The sequence below is a fragment of the Hemitrygon akajei genome, chromosome 21 (genome assembly GCF_048418815.1).
Source record: "Hemitrygon akajei chromosome 21, sHemAka1.3, whole genome shotgun sequence".
NCBI lineage: Eukaryota > Metazoa > Chordata > Chondrichthyes > Myliobatiformes > Dasyatidae > Hemitrygon > Hemitrygon akajei.
Genome location: NC_133144.1, coordinates 45295299 through 45317048, shown reverse-complemented (window position 1 = coordinate 45317048; position 21750 = coordinate 45295299). Strand labels below are relative to the sequence as shown.

At 40.9% G+C, this 21750-nt stretch overlaps 1 protein-coding gene across 3 annotated transcripts in view; it reads left to right on the top strand.

Moving 5' to 3' along the window:
• prkg2l (protein kinase cGMP-dependent 2, like) overlaps nt 1-13775 on the top strand; it is a 58383-nt gene extending 44608 nt beyond the window's left edge. For all 3 annotated transcript variants that reach the window (XM_073025331.1, XM_073025332.1, XM_073025333.1), the window contains exons 16-19: nt 2334-2456; nt 5602-5664; nt 9535-9601; nt 12341-13775. In XM_073025331.1, the coding sequence (XP_072881432.1) occupies nt 2334-2456; nt 5602-5664; nt 9535-9601; nt 12341-12436 (349 nt within the window). In that variant the 3' untranslated portion in view covers nt 12437-13775. The remainder of the gene's footprint in view (nt 1-2333; nt 2457-5601; nt 5665-9534; nt 9602-12340) is intronic.
• Nucleotides 13776-21750: the final 7975 nt, after the last annotated feature.

The following is a 21750-nucleotide window of genomic DNA, read 5'->3' as shown; positions in this document are numbered from 1 at the left end:
ACTGGGCTGAGAAGTGGCAGATGGAGTTCAGCCCAGATAAGTGTGAGGTGGTTCATTTTGGTAGGTCAAATATGATGGCAGAATATAGTATTAATGGTAAAACTCTTGGCAGTGTGGAGGAGCAGAGGGATCTTGGGGTCCGAGTCCATAGGACACTCAAAGCAGTTGCACAGGTTGACTCTGTAGTTAAGAACGCATACGGTGTATTGGCCTTCATCAACTGTGGGATTGAGTTTAAGAGCTGAGGGGTAATGTTGCAGCTACATAGGAGCCTGGTCAGACCCCAGTTGGAGTACTGTGCCCAGTTCTGGTCACCTCATTACAGGAAGGATGTGGAAACTATAGAAAGGGTGCAGAGGAGATTTACAAGGATGTTGCCTGGATTAGGGAGCATGCCTTATGAGTGAACTCGGCCTTTTTGGAGCGGCGGAGGTGACCTGATAGAGGTGTATAAGATTGTGTGGATAGACAGAGCCTTTTTCCCAGGGCTGAAATGGCTAACACAAGAGGGCATAGTTTGAAGGTGCTTGGGAGTAGGTACAGAGGCGAAGTCAGGGGTAAGTATTTTACGCAGAGAGTGGTGAGTGCATGAAATGGGCTGGTGGCAACAATGGTGGAGGCGGATACAATAGAGTCTTTTAAGAGGCTCCTGGACAGGTGCATGGAGCTTAGAAAATAGAGGGCTATGGGTATCCGGATGTAATTTCTAAATTAAGTACATGTTCGGCACAGCATTGTGGGCTGAAGGGCCTGTACTGTGCTATAGGTTTTCTATGTTTTTTAACCCTACACGTACCCTCTTTCCCTCTCCCATCATGCAGAAATACTAAATCCTGAAAGCACATACCACCACACAATCAGCTTTTATATCAGTGTTATCATATCTTGAATGGACCTCTTGTACAATAAGATAGAGTCTTTGCCTCACAGTCTACATCGTTAGTACCTTTGCACTTTATCGATTATCAGCATTGTACTTATTCAGTAGCTGTTACATTTCACTCAGCATTTTTATTTGTTTATCTAATTCTAGCTCCATTTACAACTGTGTAATGTTTTGACTTATATAAACAGAATGTTCCCTCTAAGGTGTGCTACTACTGTGAAAGGAATTTAAACTGTGCCCAAAAGGTTGTCGCCCTCTACCTCATTGGCATAAGAATATTTCACGATCATATAGAAACACATTTCCTTTTCCACTTTCTGATGTGGATGGTGTTGACAACGTAAACTTTGTGATGATTTATCTGCAGATTTTAGAACTGGCTTACTTCTGCTGTTTTTATTGAAGAAATTATTCAGTGGGCATGTGCTGTCGTCACTGGGCAAAAAATTGCACAGCACAAAGTTTTTGCACAAACTAACCATTGCATATTGGATGGACGACGAACTTTTCATTGTATCTTGGTACATATGACAATAGTAAACCAGACCAATGCCAATACCAACACATTTCTGGGTATCTTGTATCCATTTTGAAATTTGCCTCCTTATTTTTTTAAATTGGGATTTTCTTCCCAACACTTTTTCTCGGCAGAATTGGGGAAATAGAAATCAAATTTGTTTTAAGTTGCAAATAAAAGGAAAGGAGGTTAGAAAGAAGGACAGAGAAGGTCTCTGACAGAATGGAGATCAGGAGATATTGACTGACACAGTTGGTAGTAGTGCCTGCCAGGAGAGGATGGTTTAAGCTAGTGAATAATGGAAGCTATGGCTGAATGAAACTTAAATAAGAGAAAGGAAAGAAATATGAAATAACCTGAGGTGGTTACAAAAAAAGACTGTGAATCCTGGAAATGTGAGATACTAGACAGGAATGGCAGGTAATCTGAAATCACTGAATTCGGTGTTGATTTCAGAAAGTGAGATGCGGCTCAATGATGTTCATCATTGGAACAGTGTAAGAGGCCAAGGTCAAAGGTCACAGTGGGATTATGATGGAGAATCAAAGTAACAGGCAATTGAAATCTCAGGGTCATAATTGCAGATGAATGGAGGTAGTCTGTAATTGATTCATGATTTTGTTACAGAGATTATCTCTTTTTCTGGCAATTATTCCTCCATTTTCATGGCAATCAGAGAGGCATTAACACCGTTTCATCTCTTGAAGGATTAGCATGTTGGTGAAGGTGCTGGATCCAAAACTCACTTGTTTCCCCTTTCTCCCATTCTGTCATATTTTCTGGTTCTTTGCAAAGCTGCCATTTAAGATTTTAATGCAACTTTATTGCTTGTGAACGGTCCTGCAGTCACTAATCATCAAGGGTGTCCCAGGTTTCTGTCTATGATGCGGAACTAAATAAATCCATGGATGTTTCTTTCTGTCTCCTCAGTCCTCCTTTTACTGGACCTGATCCTATTGAAATTTACAATATGATTTTGAAGGGAATGGAGCAAGTGGATTTTCCAAAACAGATCCCCAAACGACCAGCAGATCTGATCAGGAGACTGTGCAAGTAAGAAAATGTTATTTAATAATATAATGACACAATGCGTGAAAGCACCAAGTTTATGCCTATAGATTCCATTACCTTGTCAGCTCTGATATCACACTTCCGAGTCCTACAATTGAATTTTTAGTTGAAGAGCTTTGAGGAGATAGTAATCAAAACATGATTGCGTTTTATATAAAAATTGAAAGTGATATGGTTTAATAAAGGGAATTTTGAAGATGTGCGACATGAGTTGGCCATGGCAGATTTAGAAATTACATTTTTTTAAAAAGTATGACAGGAAATAAACAATACAAGATACATTCCTTAAAGCTATAGATTTCCCCGTTCAGGCAAAATAGAACTATCAGGAAAAGTAGGTTCTGCTGTATCCACTGAAGAAAAGTTAAATATAATATTAAATTAATGAAGCATGTTAATAATATTGCCATGGACTGGATTTTTTTTCCAGAATTCAACAATGAGAACTGAAGCTTTGATAAAGAAATGAGAGATAAAATTAGTAGACTGGGAAGAGCTGTGAAAACAGACTGTAAATGCACCTATAAATGTTTAAAAAGAACGTTTACTAAAGTACAGGAAGAAGTACACGACAGTGAAGTTAATAGAAGAGGGCATGGAACCATGCAAGAAATAACGGAGAACAGGAGGTCTTGTATGAATGAGGAGTCAAAGAAATTAGCTTTAGTTTATAAAGAAATTGAGGGAATTAATGGGAATGAAAGGCAATAAATCTCAAGGACCTGACGACCCACATCCTAGTGTGCAGAGGAGTTGACTGTCGAGGTTATGGTGGTCATCTTCCCTATCACCTTAGATTCTAGAGCAGAAGGTAATGTCAGGAACCGGGGCCGGATGGACCCAAACGCAGGATGCAGACACTGAAGTACTAGGGGGAGGACAGGATGGGGATGCCATGGCATTTAAGGGTTAATGCAGGCGGGGGGAATCCCAGAGTTCAGACCAGGCGGGGGGATCCCAGAGTTCAGACCAGGCGGGGGGGATCCCAGAGTTCAAACCAGGCGGGGGGGATCCCAGAGTTCAAACCAGGCGGGGGGGATCCCAGAGTTCAGACCAGGCGGGGGGGATCCCAGAGTTCAGACCAGGCAGGCAGGCAGGCAGATCCCACGGTTCGGGGCAGGCAGATCCCTCATGGCGGGCCGCAGGGATCCCGGGCAGGGCCGCCTCCCAGGCGGGATCACAGAAGCCTGGGCCAGTCACGGACACCTGGGCAGGTGCGGGGCACAATCCATGGGAAACGAGGGGAGGAAAGGGTAGGAGTCCCTAGGGTGGGTCGCATGGATCCCGGGCAGGGCTGCCTCCCAGGCAGAAAACAGAGGCCTGGGCCAGTCGCGGACACCTGGGCAGGTGTGGGGCACAACCCTTAGGGAGCAATAGGTGGAAGGGGCAGAACCCCCGCCGGGCAGCGGCAGTCCAGCCAGACCCGCCCGACGGAGGCAACGGGTAGGAGGGGGCAGAACCCCCGCCAGGCAGCGGCAGCCCGGTTGGACCCGCCCAACGGAGGCAACGAGTAGGAAGCTGGGTCCAGGATAAGCAGAAAAACTACAGTGATCCACTGGGTACATTGGTAAATTGGGAAAGGCAACCGACAGCGTGGCAGCGCAAGCAAGGAGAATAATGCGGACCAGCGGGACCAGCGCACAGGAGAGAAGCAGGGGAACAAGACCAACCGGATAGAGCATATACAGAACAGTCCAGCAACCAGGGCAGGACAGGATTCCAAGCAGGGCAGAACAGGATACAGAACAAAACGACCACCCGCCCAGTCTCCGTCCCACAGCCCCTTATAAACACCTGCAGCCGAATTGGCCACAGGTGTGCATCCTTGATCCAGGCTGATCTTAACAGGCTCAAAGGGGCCGGGAGGGATAGCTGCAAGACCCGGAGTCCGGCGCACTCAGTCCGGATCGAGACCCAGAACACAGATTCTGGACCGGACCGGACCCTGACAGGTAGCAAGTATAACCTCACTACTTTAGGAACAGTGGAGACAAGGGAACAGAGCAGTTAGCCACATAGCAGTAGAAAAACCTGGAATCTATTATTAAGGAAGTGGCAACAAGTCACAATGAAAATACTAATAGGATTGGGCAGAGTTTGCATGAAAAATATGATGTGAAAGGAAGTTTGACATATCTGGTAGAGCTTGGACTACCAGAATCGATAAGGGCAAAGCAGTTGACACAATATGTTTGGATTTTAGAGGCCTTTGATAAAATGCCAAATAGAAAATGATTCAAGAAAATTTTGTGTGTGTTTTTGGAGGCAGTATATCAATGTAGTTTGGAACTGGTTAATAGACAGGGGAGAGAAAAGGAATAAACACTGTCAATATGGGAGGCTGTAATTAGTGACAATTAGCTGTAGGGATTGATGCCTTGACCTCAGCTATTGATAAATTATCAATGATTTGGATGAGGGGATAGGTGTAATATATCCATGTTTGCTGAATGGCAGCATAGTCATAGAGCAATACAGAATTACTACAGGCCTTTCAGCCCTGTGAGTCCATACTGACAATGTTGTCCTCCTTGCTCATCCCAATTTCCTGGATTCAGCCCACATTCCTCCAAGCACTTCTCTTCCTTGTACTTATCCAAGTGCTTCTTAAATTATACTTTTGTACCTGCCTCAACCACTTTGTCCAGCACCTCATTCCATCTAGTGCAATAGTTCCATTCAATATCAGAGAAATGTATTCACTATACATCCTGAAAACATACTACTTACGCTCCTGTGATCTCCCAGTGAATTTATCCTAACAATCATTCTTTGTGTGATTTTTGGATTTTCTCAATGGTGTAAATTTTGAGATTTGTTGCTGCAACTTACAGCCTCAAATCTGCCTCCTGAAAATTTCATAATGACATCAGTAAATGTGTAAATCTTCATCGGCCTGGGTGACACATGTTCATATGGTCAAGTGCCCCAAACATCAGAGTTATCCTTATCTCTTTCCAGATGCTAGCTGAATGGTTGATGATTTCCAGCTTGTTCTCTTTGATGGAGAGTAGCATTCCTGTTTAAATATTGCCAAATGTGTATCTGTTTGGTGAATGAATCAAAAAAAAGAAACATTATTGTTGTGTAAGTCATACTTCAACCTAGTTATTTAATAATTGTGCAGAGTTAATCCAACGGAGAGAATGGGAAACAAGAAGAATGGAATAAATGATATTCGGAAACAAAAGTAAGTAACCTGGCAATCTATATTACTGAGAGGAAAATCAAACTATAGTATTACTGTAGGAATTAAGGAGTTTAGGTATCAGGGAGCTAGGACAGAGACATTTAAACTTAAAATTCAACATTAGTTTCAGGGAAGCATCGCTTCACACACACACTTTGGTGAAAATCTGGAACTTGTTCCTCAGTGAACTGAATTATTTTAAATGTTTATCAGGCAAATCATTAAAAGTTTCAAAAGCAATGGCATGTCAGTAGATATAGAGGTTAGCCAACAGATAATTCAATGTTGGAAGAGGCAATAAGGCACAAATGTACTCCTTCTGTTTGGATGGATTTCATGGGTGTATGTTGCAACTCCAGTCAACAGAGATCTGGCTTCATATGATAAGGTCTCTCAAGGGATCATTGTGTCCAGCTGGTGTGCCAAATTCCCATAACTGGTAGCTTTCCCACTCATTGGCCACGTGTGGATAGTAATCAAAAACGGAATCAGAATCCTGATCAACTGGCCCATTTATCCATCAGATTGTAGCTACGGGAACTATGGGAGCAAAACCCTTGACACCACAGCAGAAGTGATCCTCATCTGGACAAGTGCCAAAATGTACTACTATCTGTAACGTAGTCAGTAATACAACTTAGTTCTTAATAATCCAGTATTCTTGGCCAAGAGAGAGTGAGAATGTGGAACTTTTCCTGCAGGAAGTGTTTGGGATGAAATAAGTACTTATTCTAAAGGGCAACCAGATAAATAGATGAGTGAGAAACAGATAGACATTGAAAGAATGAAGAGAAAAGTAATATTATAAAAGAATTGTGAGGCACAGAATCCAGTGTGGACAATTTGGATTATAGCCTATTATCACAAGGTCAACAAGAGGAGGTCACCTGAAACAGAACACAGCTACTAGGCCTATTCTGAGCTTGCATTGATAACAAGCTAACAACTAAAATCCCACCTACATACACAGAGTTCTGTAGGTCACATCTCCTCAAGTACACAGCTAAATGTGATGAGGGAGTTGCCTCTACTACCTTTCAAGTTCGTGAGTTCCAGACCCATATCATTTTTGGGTGAAAGCAATTGCTCTCATTTTCTGCTTCTTCTTGGCACTGCGCAAGCACTGCTGGACGACTGTTATAACACGCAGTCGGTGTGAACCGCGTGAGAGTTAAATTGTAAAGTGAGCTATTTTGACTAGATCCCCTGAATTGATTTGATTGAGTCAATCTTTAAAAATATTAATATCAGAAATACTGCGCAGGTCTGGTGGCAGAAGATTCCACTCTCTTGTTGATCTTGGGTAGAGGGAGTACTGGGAGCAAACCTTGTTGAAGGAAGGGGTTTTCAATACGTACGGTCCAGTTTGCTGTCGAGTTGAACTGACCCTGTGACGAATTTGGATGTTTGATTGAGTGATGTTGTGAACCTCTTTGAAAATGGAGATTAACCATAGTTTAGTATGTCGGTTTTCAAGTGGTTCCCATTGAAGGTTAGAGAGCATGTTGGTGACACTGGATTTCCTGCTGTAATCGTTTAGCACAATGCAAGCAGCACAGTGTTGGATTTTTTTCGATGGACTTCTTATTGTTAGCTTGATGGGGATCCCATATGGCTGCGCAATACTCAAGCTTTGGACGGACGAGTGTCTTGTATGCCATGACCTTGATGGATTCACTACATGAGTGGAGGTTTCTTCGCAGGATATCCAGCATTTTGTTTGCTTTGGCTGTAAGCTGATTGATGTGGCATGCCCAGTCAAGATCTTTGTTAATTTCAACACCAGGATATGGGTGGCGGGTGACTGGTTCAAGAATCTTTCCTTTCATGTTATATGTCATGTTGATTGGTTTAACTTTGTGACTGACATGCATAGCTTAACATTTAGATGAGTTGAAGGACATTTGCCATTGAGACTCCCATTGACATAATGAATCAATATCATTTTGCAGCAGCTGAGCATCTTGATCATTTTTTATCTTTCGGTAGATTACGCAGTCATCTCCAAAGAGTCTGACCTTGGACTTGACTATATTTGGCAAGTCGTTGATGTAAATGACAAAAAGTAAGGGTCCCAACACGATCCCCTGGGTTCTATATCTGCTTTCTAGGTCTTCTACCAAATATTTTAAATCTGTGCTCCTGGTTTCTGACTGTACTGGTCAGGAAAATAGGTCCTTTCTAACCATTCTAACTAACTTTTCATCCTTCAGTGAAGTATCCCTTGAGCCTCGTGTCTTCCAAAGAAAACAATGATAGCTTATCCAATTTTACAATTGGATAAAATATTCCAATGCTGGCTGCACCCTTGTAAATGTCCTTCACAATACAAATACATCCTTCTAGTAATATAATTTACAGAAATGTACACAGTTCTCAAATTGTGGTCTAGCTAGTGTTGCATACAGTCCTAACATAACTGCTCAAAAGTGTATAACTTGGCCAATGAAGCAAAGTATGCTGTATGTTTTAATCATTTGAAACCATTAAAAGTCTGTAGATGTACAGTTGAAAATCTTTCTTCTAAGTGTAACGTGCTGTAAGGGTTCACTGCTAATGTATTAAGCCGCTAGGTGAAGCGGGTGTTACATAACTACCCACTATGTTCCCATTTATTTTGTTTTCCTTTCCTTGTTGCAGACCAACGCATCTGGATTAAATTTAATTTTTTCCTCAACTGGCTATACCTTCCTGCAGACTATATTTTTTTCTTCCCACTCTCAACCATGCAGCTAATGCTTACATCATCTACTATCTTCTTTAACATGCCCCTATACTTGTGTAAATGATTACATATAATATGTATTATACCAAAGCAAGAGACTAAATTCTGAACCCTGTGAAACTCCACTAATAACAGCCATCCAGATGCAAAAGCACCCATTAACATTAACCCTCAGCTCCCTGACATTTTGTTGACTTCTCAGATCTGGTTTGCCTTGCTGATTTTTACTGTTTTGACTAGCCTACTACGTGGGGCCTTGTCAAAAGTCTTTCTGAAAACCACATTCCCTACACTAAAGGAACTGCAATCACTGACTCTCTGTTATATCTTCAAAACAAAACAATTTACAGTCAAATCCATGAGACTGTCCTTGCAAATGAAATTCATGTTGCCTTTTAATCTAATAATTTGCCTGCAATCAATTTTAAGCCAGCCTGTAGACAGTTGGCTTATCCTTTCCTTCCTTTTAAACAATGGTGTCATGTTAGTAGACTTCCAATCCTCTGACATCACCTCCGTAACCAGGGAGGACAAAAGCATGGCAACCATATCCCAGCCCAAATTTAATTTCATCACTATTAAGCCAGTTTGTAGTCACTTGGCTTATCTTCTCCTCCCTTCAGTATATATGGGGAGGGGGAGAGGGAGAGAGAGAATAAATAAGACCATTCAGATGGTAGAAGACTGGCAAATCACAAGTCACATACTGTTAATTTGCTGATGCCCCACTGCAGAGGATGGTAAGGGGATGAGTGTGAAAGCTGAAAATTTGCTTTTAATCTCACTTCCACTCTGTGGTGGCCCTTTTCAAAGTAATTAAGATCATGACCTCTTGGCCACCTAACATAATCACTGACACTGCCCAAAATAATTCATGCACCTGGAGATCTTTCAGGAGAGTTGCCTCATTAACACATGATATGCAGGAAAGATCAAGGTGAAATCTAAATACTTTCCATCAGTCCTTTATAAAAGCATTTTAGCTTTCATATTCAGTGAAAGAAGTCATTGTCATGCTTGTTAATATGTACAATGCTCCAGGGGTACTTGAGCTGTCACTCTTTAATTGATAGTTGCTATAAACAGAATAAATTACCTTTATCTCCTATGATGATAAATCACTTGCGCTTTCATTTTGTTCTCAGGTGGTTCCAAGGCTTTGACTGGGAGGGTCTTCGAACTCGGAAAATGAAATCTTTGCTTAAAAGGGAGGTAATAATGGCTACTGAATGGAGCTCAGTCATGAGTAGGCTTCACGTTGTTTAACACTCTTCTGTAAAAATTCCAAAAGTCACAGGGAGCTAAACCTATAGAGTCAGAGAAAATATCGCACCCCTGGACATCATCCAGTCCATTGTGCCCTCACCAGTGAAAGAAGGGTTGTTTAGCCTGGTCCCAAGTCTCAAAATTGAGCCTTTTAGGTTACAACTCTTTGAGGTAATTGCCAACTGGGTTGAGGATTTTCGCTTATGCTGCCCTGTCAAGTGGTAAGTTGCTCTTTGGGTGAAACTGCAATGCCTCAACTTCACTCTGAACTTACCACCAGATAATGTAAATCAATGAATTCTACCTATTGACTGCTCATAAGACCATAAGACATAGGAGCAGACTCAGACCATTTGGCCCATCAAGTGTGCTCCACTATTCATCATGGCTGATCTTCTTCCCCCCACCAACCCTGCTCTCCTGCCTTCTCCCCACTATCTATCAAGCCCTGACTAATCAAGAACCTCTCAACCTTTGCCTTAAATACATCCAATGACCTAGCATCCATACTCCCCTGTGGCAATGAATTCCATGGATTCACCACCCTCTGGCTACAGAAATTCTTCCTCACCTCCTATTTAAATGGACATACCTCTATTCTGAGGTTGTGCCCTCTGGTCTTAGACTCCACCTCCCTTAAAAAAAATACTCTTCTCATCCATGCTATCTAGGCCTTTCAGTATCAATAGGTTTCATCAAAATCTCTATTCATTCTTCTAAATTCCATTGAGTACAGGTCCAGGGCCATCAAATGCTCTTCATCTGTTAAGCTTTTCATTCCTGGGACATATTTTTGAAACTCCTTTGAACTATCTCCAATGTCAGCACATCCTTTCTTAGGTAAAGGGACCAAAACTGCTCACAGTACTCCAAGTGAGGCCTCACCAGTGCATTATAAGCCTAAACATTAAATCCTTGTTTTTATATTCTAGTCCTCTCAAAATTAATGCTAACATTGCTATTATCCTCTTCACCACCAACTCAATCTGCAAGTTAACCTTTAGGTAATAGTGTACAAGGACTTCCAAGTCCCTTGTCCCTTTGCACCTCAGATTTTTGAATTTCCCCCCATTTAGAAAATAGTCTACCCTGTTATTCCTTCTACCAAAATGCATCACCATACACCTCCCGACACTGTATTGCATCTGCCACTTCTTTGCCCATTCCCCAAATCTGTAAGTCTTTCTGCATCCTCCCTGTTTCCACAACGCCACCTGTCCCTCCACCTACCTTTGTATCATCCAAAAACTTGGCCACAGAGCCATCAATTCCATCATCCAAATCATTGACGTACCATGTAAAAGGGAGTGGTCCCAACATCAACTCCTGCGAAAAACCTCTAGCCACCAACAGCCAATTAGAAAGGCCTCTCTTTATTCCCACTCTTTGCCTCCCAATCAGCCAATGCTCTATCCATATAGTATCTTTCCTGTAATAACCATGAGCTTTTAGTTTGCTAAGCAGCCTCATGTGCGGCACCTTGTCAAAGGCCTTCTAAAAATCCAAGTGCACAACATCAACTGATTCTCCTTTGTCTATTCTGCTTGTTATTTCCTCAGAGAATTCCAACAAATTTTTCAGATCAGATTTTCCCTTGAGGAAACCATGCTGACATTGGGCTATTTTATTATGTGCCTCCGAGTACCTGAAACCTCATTTTTAACAATTGACTCCAACATCTTCCCAGCCACTGAGGTCAGGCCAACTGGCCAATAATTTCTTTTTTTCTGCATCCTTCTCTTCTTGAAGAATGGAATGATATTTGCAATTTTTCCAGTCCTCCAGAACCATGGCAAAACCTATTGATTCTTGAAAGATCATATTAATGCCTCCACAATCTCTTCAGCTACCTCTTTCAGAACTCTAGGATGTAATCCATCTAGTCCTGGTAACTTATCTACCTTAAGACTTTTCAAGTTCTCCCTAGTAATAGCAACTGCACTCACTTCTGTCCCCTGACACACTTTAACTTCCGGCATTCTGCGAGAATCTTCCACAGTGAAACTGATGCAAAATACTTCTTCAGTTTATCTGCCATGTCCTTGTTCCTCATTTCTACCTCTCCAGCATAATTTTCCAGTGTTCCAATATCAACTATTGCTTTGTTTTTACTCTTTATATAGTGGAAGAAACTTTTGGTATTCTCTTGGTTTTGGTTTTCCTTGTCATGGCTTTTTGTTGCATTCTGTTGGTTTTTAAAAGCTTCCCAATCCTCTAACTTCCCACTGTTAATTGGCAATACTAGTTCAGCAGCTTGCAATACTATTTTATATCAAATTCATAGAAAATCCTGAACACATAAATTAGATCGGCCCTATATTAAAGGAATCCAAAAATACCCTACAACTGTACGACGTGGATAACTTCACTCACTTCAATGGTGAACTGACTCCACAACCTATAGACTCACAACTCACGTTCTCAGTATCATTTATTTACTTTTTAAAAATTATTTGCAGGATTTGTCTTTTGAACATTGGTTGCTTGTCAATCTTTAGGTACAATTTTTCAAATTTCTATTGTACTTTTTTATTTTTGTAACTGCCTGCAAGAAGATGAATCTCAAGATAGTATATGATGACACTGATAATTTAATCTGAATATTGTGTGCAGTCACCTTTAGGATGTAACCTTTGTGGACTCAACGCTGTTCCTCCTTAACCTTATGTTTTCTCTCTGTCTAAGTTGAAAGGACCAACAGATCACAGTTACTTTGACAGCTTCTGTTGTGAACACGAGGAGCCTCCAGATGAGTTTTCAGGCTGGGATGAGGACTTCTGAGGATTGATCTCCACAAAGCTGAAGTTAAAACAGAAAACTTCAGGAATCTTGGAGGAGTGGAAACAGATAATCGTTCCACTACAAGCTTTCTTCAAACAATTAAAACCATCTCATTTCCAGTCTAATTGCTACATTGGGACTGGATGTGCCCTGATGTTTGGAAGCCTGTGTAACTGTGCAGGTCCTGTGAGACAGTGTCCTGTGGTTATGGATTTGGAGAGAAATGGGATTGGTAATCAAACGTGATTTCAGTATTACATATGGAACACTCTTAGTGAAAGCTCTACCAGCAAAGGAAGAAAGCCATCAGTCTATTTAGTTGATCCTTTGGAAAGATTAAGTGGAAAAAGATGATACATAGCAGCACAGATCATGGGACATGAGATTGTTAATGTTATTGTATTATCTGTGAATATACGACTAACAAGAAAGTTCAGTGACAAAACAGATCTGTACTGAACTATGTCTTAAATGACAGGGATACACCTTTAACCATGTGCTAACAGCAAGAATATCCATTGATCCTACGTAGTTTCAAAGGAATAGAATCAGAATGTCCCACATCCAATGATTGGTTTCACGAGCCACAAAATATCAGTTAAATTGTGTACAGTTTTTATTTCCTGAGGACTGCTTCTCATTTTAGTTAATTCATAATTATGCTATCCATAATTTCATAACTCCAAAATGATCCCTAACACAGGTGATTGTTGATTTTATTGTATTAGCAAGCCTAATCTCCAGCAGCTTAGTAATTGAACTCCAGGGAAAATGTCTATGATGTATTGCCCTGTCAAAAGATCTTTGCTCATATTTGCAGGCAAGAAGAGAAGAAAAAAATACTAGCGTAATTATAGATCTTGGAGGATGAAAATTACTGTGAGGTATAATAATGCAGAATAAATGTAGTCCCATATTTTGCAGCTGTAGCTTTCCTGCTGATTCTGGAAAAATGTTCCTCATGAAACTGTAGCCTTCTCCCTGTGAAAACTCCTCTTGTCCTGACTTTGGTTGTTATTGCACATCAATTCAAGGAGATACTGGCTGTCTCAGATTTCAAACAAGGTATGAAAAAGTACCAATATTTTTGTCACTTTTTAAACATTTTACTGAGTAAAGCTAAAGATTGGAGTATGTACTTCATCTGAAATATTATAAACAAAATATAAACTGAAAATAATTTTTCAACCTTTATAAGAAATTTCAAAAAGTGATTATTCTGATGGATTTAGGCTCCATCATAATTTTTTTCCAGTGTCTTAGAGCTGTTCATTGTATTTATAATTTAATAATAAGTTATTAAATAATAAATAATTTATGATTTATAAATTTATACATTAAGTTACAATCAATAACATCTACTTTTTGAAAATTTTCATTTGAATCTGGGTGGCATAGTAGACATGTCATTAAGGCTGCTACCACAGAACTTCAGCATCGTAGGTTAGATCTTAACCTTGGGTACTAACTTTGTAGAGTTTGCACATTCCCTCTGTGTGGGTTTCTATGGGTACTCCATTTTTCTCCCACAATAAATTAACTGATTGCTTAATTGGCTACTGTAAATTAGGTGTGATGGGAAAATTGAGGGAAGCTAGAGGAATGTGAGAGAGAAACGGTCACAAGGAAATGAGTGAGCGAATGTGATTGAGGGGTTTGTTCTGGGAACTGACATAGAATCATTGGAACAGCCTCTATGTCGAAAGAAAATGTCTGGTATCAGGTGTATATGTCTCTAAGGTTTTGATATACAGAAAAAATATGTGGAAGGAGTTCAGCAGATCCCATCACACCAACTGATGAATTTTTATGTTTCACGACTAGATATTGTCATTTGCACAGTGATGGTGAATGCTGACAGCTTCACCATCAGTATGACGACAAAATCTCACCTAAAAATGTTCATTTGCTATACACGTGACCTCAATGGGTAGGAACATGGAAACAGGAGGAGGATGTTAAGCACCTCCACCATGTTCTTTCACTCAATAAAACCATGCTCATCTCTCTCCTAGCTTATCAATCTGCCTTGGATTCATCAATCCCTAACCACTACCTAACAAAAATTAATTTATTTTTAGTATTTTCAGCAGAAACCAAGGTCTGCAAATTGGTTTCGGCCCCAAACGTCGTCACTACCTCCTCCCATAGATGCTGTCTGGCCTGCTGAGTTCTGCCAGCATTTTGTGTTTTTATTTATTTCCAGCATCTGCAGATCCACTTGTGTTGTCTGCAAATTCTTAGGGAGGTGATTCCAGATGAAATGTACTCTTCATTGTTAGTTACGTCCTTTTCTTCTGCCTTAGTTTGTGTGGGACTTCATGAAACAAAGCATTATGATTAGCTCCAAAGTGTAGATTATTGGACACTTTGGACACAAATACCATCAATGTGCAAGTTATCAATAAAACATTGAGTCTTTGTGAAGAAAACTCCAGGCAGCTGCCACATCAGGCCTTATCTTTTGTTTAATTTTATTTATTCATTAAAATCTGATGCAAATTATGGTATTAAAATGGAAAATATTGTCAGAAACAAATAAAAGTTGAGCAAATTCCTGACGTCATATTTTTGTGTCTGGGAACAGAGGTATGTGATATCACTCAGTTAACATTTAAACTCCTGAGGTTGAGTCTTAACGTGTGAACATAATGTTGTCATCTCTGAGGATCATCATTCTGTTGTGGTGGAGAGGCTTGTGAGTTTCTGAGATCCCGAGGGCAATGTCGTCTGGAGTTCAGCCATTTGGCACTTAGCTCCTAGTAGGGTCACCCATGGTGATAAGGTTAATGGGATTCAAAGTTCTAAGTAAATTTATTATCAAAGTACATACAGTATATGCCACCATATACAAGTCTGAGATTAACTTTCTTGCGGGCATTCTCAATAAATCTGTAATAGAATAATAACCATAACAAACGATGAAAGAGAGTACCAACTTGAGCATTCAACCAGTGTGCAAAAGACAACAACCAAGACCTCAGCGGAGGAGCTGGTGGAAGATGATGACACATCACAATGGCAGTGAAGGCAGAGGAAAGCTGCAGTAGTGAAAGGTCCCCAGTCATCTTGTATTCCACGCCACTGGACCCTGACCACAGCCTGTCAAGGACTGTGTGGTGGCTGCCTGAGCATCAGCCTCCACACATTAACTAAAGTCACAGACAGGCATTCTCCATTGAGGGAATCCATCCTAAACCCACCAATAGACAACCCCTTATGAGAACATCATACTCGACTCAGGTGATCGCACTACTATTTCTGTCATGTGACATTTGAAAACAGCATGAGACTGCTGCCTGGGCCTACAGCCTGGGAAAACCTGGTTTCAATGAAGGGACTTCAACCTGGTGGATGGGTGAGTTAGTAAGTTCACAGATGATACAAAGTTTGGTGGTGTTGTAGATCGTGTTTGTGAGGTGTTGCACTTTGGGAGATCAAAGGTAAATGGGAAATACGCAGTTAATGGCAGGAGCCTTAACAGCACTGAAAAACTGAAGGATTTTGAGATACAAGTCTGTAGTGAATGTGACTGCACAGTTGATAGGATGATAATAAAGGGCTTATGACATGCTCGACATTATTTGTCAAGGCACTGAGTTCAAGAGTCAGGAAATTATGTTGCTGGTTTATAAATCTGTAGTACTGTTTCAGTTCTGGTCACCTGACTATAGGAAAACTGTGGATTAGAGAGCATGTGCTATAAGGAGAGATTGAACAAACTCAAGTTGTTTCCTCTGACAGGTGATGAGGAGAGACCTGATTGTTGTTCATAAGATCAGAGCAGACATCTGGTGCCTTTTATCCCAGGGTCAGAATATCTAATACCAGAGGATATGTATTTAAGGTGAGAGTGGGTAACTTCAAAGGAAATTTGAAATTTGGGGGCATCCAGAACTAGAGGGCAGAACCTCAAAACTGAGGGGTGACCCTTTAGAACAGAGGTAAGGAGGAGTTTTGTTTTAGCCACAAAGTAGTAAATCTGTGGAATACTCTAGCACAGACTGAGGTGGATGCCAAGTCCATGTGTATATTTAAGGCGGAAGTTTATAGCTTCCTGATCGGTCAGGTCACCACAGGATATGATGAGAAGGCAGGTGTATGGGGTTGAGTGGGATCCGGGATCAGCCATGATGGAATGACGGAGCAGACTCAATGGGCTGAATGGCCTAATTCTGTTCCTATGTCTTATTGTCTTATGGAAATGCGTGGAGTGAACTTTTTTTAGGTGTGGTGGTGGAGGCAAATTTGATAGACGTATTGAGGACCTTCTTCGATGGGTACATCCAAATGGAGTGATATGGACATTGAGTAGATAGAAGGGAATAGGTTAGTGAGGAATTTAATTACTAGCTTAAATTGAGCACAGTGTCATAGAGCAAAGGGCCTATTCCTGTACTGCAGTGTTCAACGTTCTATGTTTATGCCTGATCAACTCAGCATTCCCAGCAATTTCAATTTGGACTTTAGGTTCTGACCTCTGCAGGGCTTTTACAGTCTAGGGCTATTTTACAGCCTACACCAAAATCTGGGATTACAAGTTGTGCCTTTTATACTTCCTGGAACTACAGCTTGAGACTATTGCCTCATTATTCAGATTGGGACCATTGTCTGGAATTACTGCATGGATCTATTACCTGTCCCTGCAGTCCCTGACTGTACGGGCAGTAGTAGGTTCATGCAGTAGTATCAGACAATGTTCCCAGTTATGGGTGGCATGGTAGTGTGGCGATTAGCATAATGTAATTACAGTACCAGGGATCCAGGCTCAATTCTGCCACTGTCTGTGAGAACTTTGTATATCTCCCCATTTCAGTGTGGGTTTCCTCCATGTGTTCCGGTTATATCCCACATTTCAAAGACATATGGATTCATAGGTTAATTGGTCACAAGGGTGAAATTGGGTGGTGTGGGCTTATTGGACCAGAAGGGCATGTTCTCATGATGTATCTCTAAAGAAAAGATATAGCTTGAGTCTAGAAACACCCAGTAAAGTGGGGTTTAATTTATCTTTTATTCTGACAGGGACATACAAGGACCAGACCTATCCTTTTCTATAATTACCAATTACACAAATTTCTGTCACCTGCCCTGTCTCATATCCTAATAGAAGATTAAGTATTGCACACTCTCTTGTTGGGACTTCTATGTACTGATTAAGGAAACTTTCCTGAACGTGTTTGACAAACTCTATCCCATCTAGTCCTTTTACAGTATGGGAGTTCCAGTCAATATGGGGAAATGTAAAATCACATACTATCACAACCTTCTGTATCTTGCAACAGCTTGTGGTCTCTCTACAAATCTGTTTCTCCAAATCTCACAGACTTTTGGGTGGTCAATAATATAGCCCCATTAATGTGGTTATACCTTTCTTATTCTTCAGTTCCACACATAAAGCCTCAATAGCTGAGTTCTCCAGTCTGTCCTTATTGAGCACTGCTGTGACATTTTCCCTGATTAGTAACACCACCCCTCCCCCTTTAATCCTTTCCATTCTATTACATCTAAAACAACAGAACCCCAGAATACTGAGCTACCAGTCCTGCCCGTCCTGCAACCAAGTCATACTAATGGCTACAGTGTCAAAATTCCACGAGTTGATCCACGCCCTGAGCTCATCAGCCTTTCCTACAATACTTCTGCATTGAAATATGTGCAACTCAGAACATTAATCCCACCGTGCTCATCCTTTCGATTCCTGATTTTGTCTGAGGTCTTAACAACCTCTGTCTCCACAACCACTCCACTATCTGTTCTGGTACTCTGGTTCCCATCCCCTGCAACACTATTTTAAGCCCTCCTGTGCAGTACTAGTAAACCTTCCCACTAGGATATTAGATCTCCTCCAGTTCAGGTGCAAACCATCTCCTCTGTACAGGTCCCACCTTCCCTGAAATGATCCAAAATTATCCCAAAGATTCAGATATCAAACAGAAAGTTGGTCAATTAAGAAAAAAGGTCTGGAAAAGGACAAATTCATGGTTTATAATTAGTTAGTACCAGGTGATAATAATTGTAAATTTGAAAAGGTCAGAAATGGCTAGCTACATTGAAAAGATAGATTCATTTGAATGCATAAGAGATTACTGCATTTTGTATATTGAACAGATTGAACACTATTTTGAAACAAATGAAATAGCCAATGAGTAGCGAGTGCTAACTTTGCTGAGTGCATTGGGTTTAAAGTCATACAGTTTGCTTAGAAGTTTGACTGCTCCACCCAGACCAGCTGAAATGATCTTTGTTGATATGAAAGTAATACAGGAACATTTAGAACAGAGATCGTTGTTGATTGCAGGGTTCTTTAGGTTTCATAAGGGGAATCAAAAGGAAAGGGTGTCCACTTTAGCATATGTGGTTGAGTTGAAAAGGTTGTCTGAGCATTGTCAGTTCAGTATAGGCTTAATGATGAGATCGTTAGTTTGTGTAATCTTACAAGAAATTATTCAAAAACAGCTCCACACTGAAGCTGAATTCACACTTAAAAGAGCAGTTGAAACAGCTGTGTCAATGGAAACAGTAGACAGAGATGCAATTGAGTTGCAGTCAGGAATAAAAGTGAGCATGAACAAAATTGCAACATCTAAACAGAAACTGGCCTGGCCGAACAAATTGCGGTACATGCACCAAACCAATGCAGATTTAAAGGTGAAACTTGCAGAAAATGCAACAAAGTAGAACAGATACAAAGAGTACAGTATGTCAGGCAGACAAAAATAAATGGTCTGCACAGGGAAGAGATAAAGATAAAAAAGTGAAGTTACAGATTCAAAAAGAGCATGCTGTTGATGAAAAATCTGATAATGATTAGAGTGACATAGGACTGAGTAGCCGTAAGCTTTACAATGGGGAAACTAACAAGAGACAATGAATATGACTTACACAAGAAACCAAAAGCAAATTAATTAAAATAAAGTAAAATAGTGTTAAATGAAAATGCCACACCAAAATTGTGCAAGGCCATCCAGTTCCTTATACCATCCATGATAAAGTAACCAGTGAGCTAGATCTCATGAAGGCAGAGGAATTATTTCCAAAGTTGAGTGGAGCCCATGGGCAAGGCTAGTGGTCCCAGCAGCCAAGAAGAATGGGTCTGTCAGGATCTGTGGTGATTTTATGGTGATGATCAACTCAGTACTGAAAGTAGATCAGTACCCTCAGCCCAGGATAGGAGATATCTTTGCAAACCTTTCTGGTGGAAAACACTTCAGCAAGGTGGACTTAGCTGGGCCTAATACAGATGGAAATGGAAGAGTCCAAAGTGCTTCTCACCATAAGCACTCACAAAGGGCTTTATCACTATTGTAGGCTTATTTTTGGAATTGCATCTTCACCTGCACTCTGGCAGAAAGCTATGAACCAGGTGCTGCACGCCCCTTAGCATTTGCATCCCGTTCCGTTACCACTGCAGAGAAAAAATTATCACAGATTGACAGGTATAAAAACAACCAATGTACAAAAAAAATCTGTGCAAATACAGTAAAGATAATAATAAAAAGATAAGGAAAAATAATACTGAGAAACATGAGTTGTAGAGTCTTTGAAAGTGAGTCCATATGTTGCTGAATCAATTCAGAGTTGAGGTGAGTGAAGTTATCCATGCTGGTTCAGGAACCTGATGGTCAAAGAGTAATAACTGTTCTGAACCTGGTACTGTGGGACCTGAGGCTCCTGAACCTATGTCCCAAAGGCAAAAGTGAGAAGAAAGCATGAACTGAATGATTGGGGTCCTTGATGATGGATGCTGCCTTCTTGTGGCAGTGCTCCTTGTAGATGTGCTCAGTGATAGAGAGGGCATTTCCTGTGATGGACTGGATCCATCACTTTTTGTGGAGGTTTTCAATTTGTGGGCATTGGTGTTTCTATACCAGGCTATGCTACAACAGGTTAGAACAGTTGCTATCCACTTGTTCATTGCTCCTTTGAGAATGCAGATGGAGCTTTTGAAAATTGGCAGCCCCCAGAACACTCTCAGTGCTGCACTGGAGCATCAACCCAGTCAACCGTTAACCATTTATCATTAATTCTGTTTCTCTGTCCTCAGGTGCTGCCTAGCCTGAAGGGTATTTCCAGCATTTTGTTTTACTTCCAGACTTAGATAATGTTGTGACTTCCATTTGGAACAGTGTTCATTAGGACGTGCATATAAAGTGAGGGGGGGACTTTCAAAGATGTTTAGGGCAAGTTTTTTTTTAACAAAGCAGTAAGTATTTAGAATAGGGTAGTGGTGGAAGCAGCTAGAATAGCGGCATATAAGAGGATTTTAGATATCAATATGCAGGTAATGGAAGGATATGGATTACATACAGGCAGAAGAGATTTAGTTTTTTAGCATTGGGTTTAGCGCAGATGTCTGTTCTTATGTGTTCTATGGTTTAACATCACATTGATTCTTCCACAGTAACCAGGCACACATCTTTGATCTAAGAACATTCTTCTTCTCAGAATTCCTCTCTGTTTATCACAATATAATTCTAAGTCCTGTTCACCTGCATTACCTCATCATTGTCTCCTCATCTTCCACCTTCATGGTAAGTCCAATATACAAACTTCGTCAAAAAGGTCGAGCCTCTTCTCCTCATGACTCATGTAATCAATACATTCCCTTCATTAATTGTGTACACTCTACCTTCCAAGTTTCACTGGGTGAGCCTCAACTGTATTCCAGGTCTTCTACTCACAGACAGTTCAGCAGAGTATCACCATCCCATCAGCAATCACTTGTAGTCAAGTATGATTCTTCTCCAGGTGGTTGAGCTGGTCGCTTATGGATTTTGAGATGACTGAAGAAGCTGATCTGTGATCCACAAGTCCTATTGCAGTGTTAGCATGTGTAGGTCATTGAAGTGGTGGTGGATGTAGCTGGTTGGCCCTTTCCCAATCTCTCCTTACGTTGAAGCTGCTTAGTTTCAGGCTGGAGGTATTCTTCAGGCTGGGCAGTCCCCTCATTGACAGTCCTTCTCCAGATTTTCCTATCCTGTGGTAATTTCTCCCATCCATTCAGATTGATATGGCACTTCCTCAGTGGGTCTTGACATTGTTCTTGAACCACTTTTTCTGCCCTCCGGGAGTGCACTTTGTATCCTTGAGTTGGCCAAACAGGAGTTGTTTAGGAAGGCAGGAGTCAGGCTTACAGATGATGTGGCTGACCCATCGTAATTGGTTTTGAGTCACAATTGTGGCTATGGAGTTAATGCTAGCTTCCTCCAGGATACTGAAGTTAGTACACCTGTTCTTACATCTAACTCTCAGAATCTTTCAAAGGCATTTTTAATGGTAAGTTTCTAAAGATTTTATGTGCCTGCTGTATG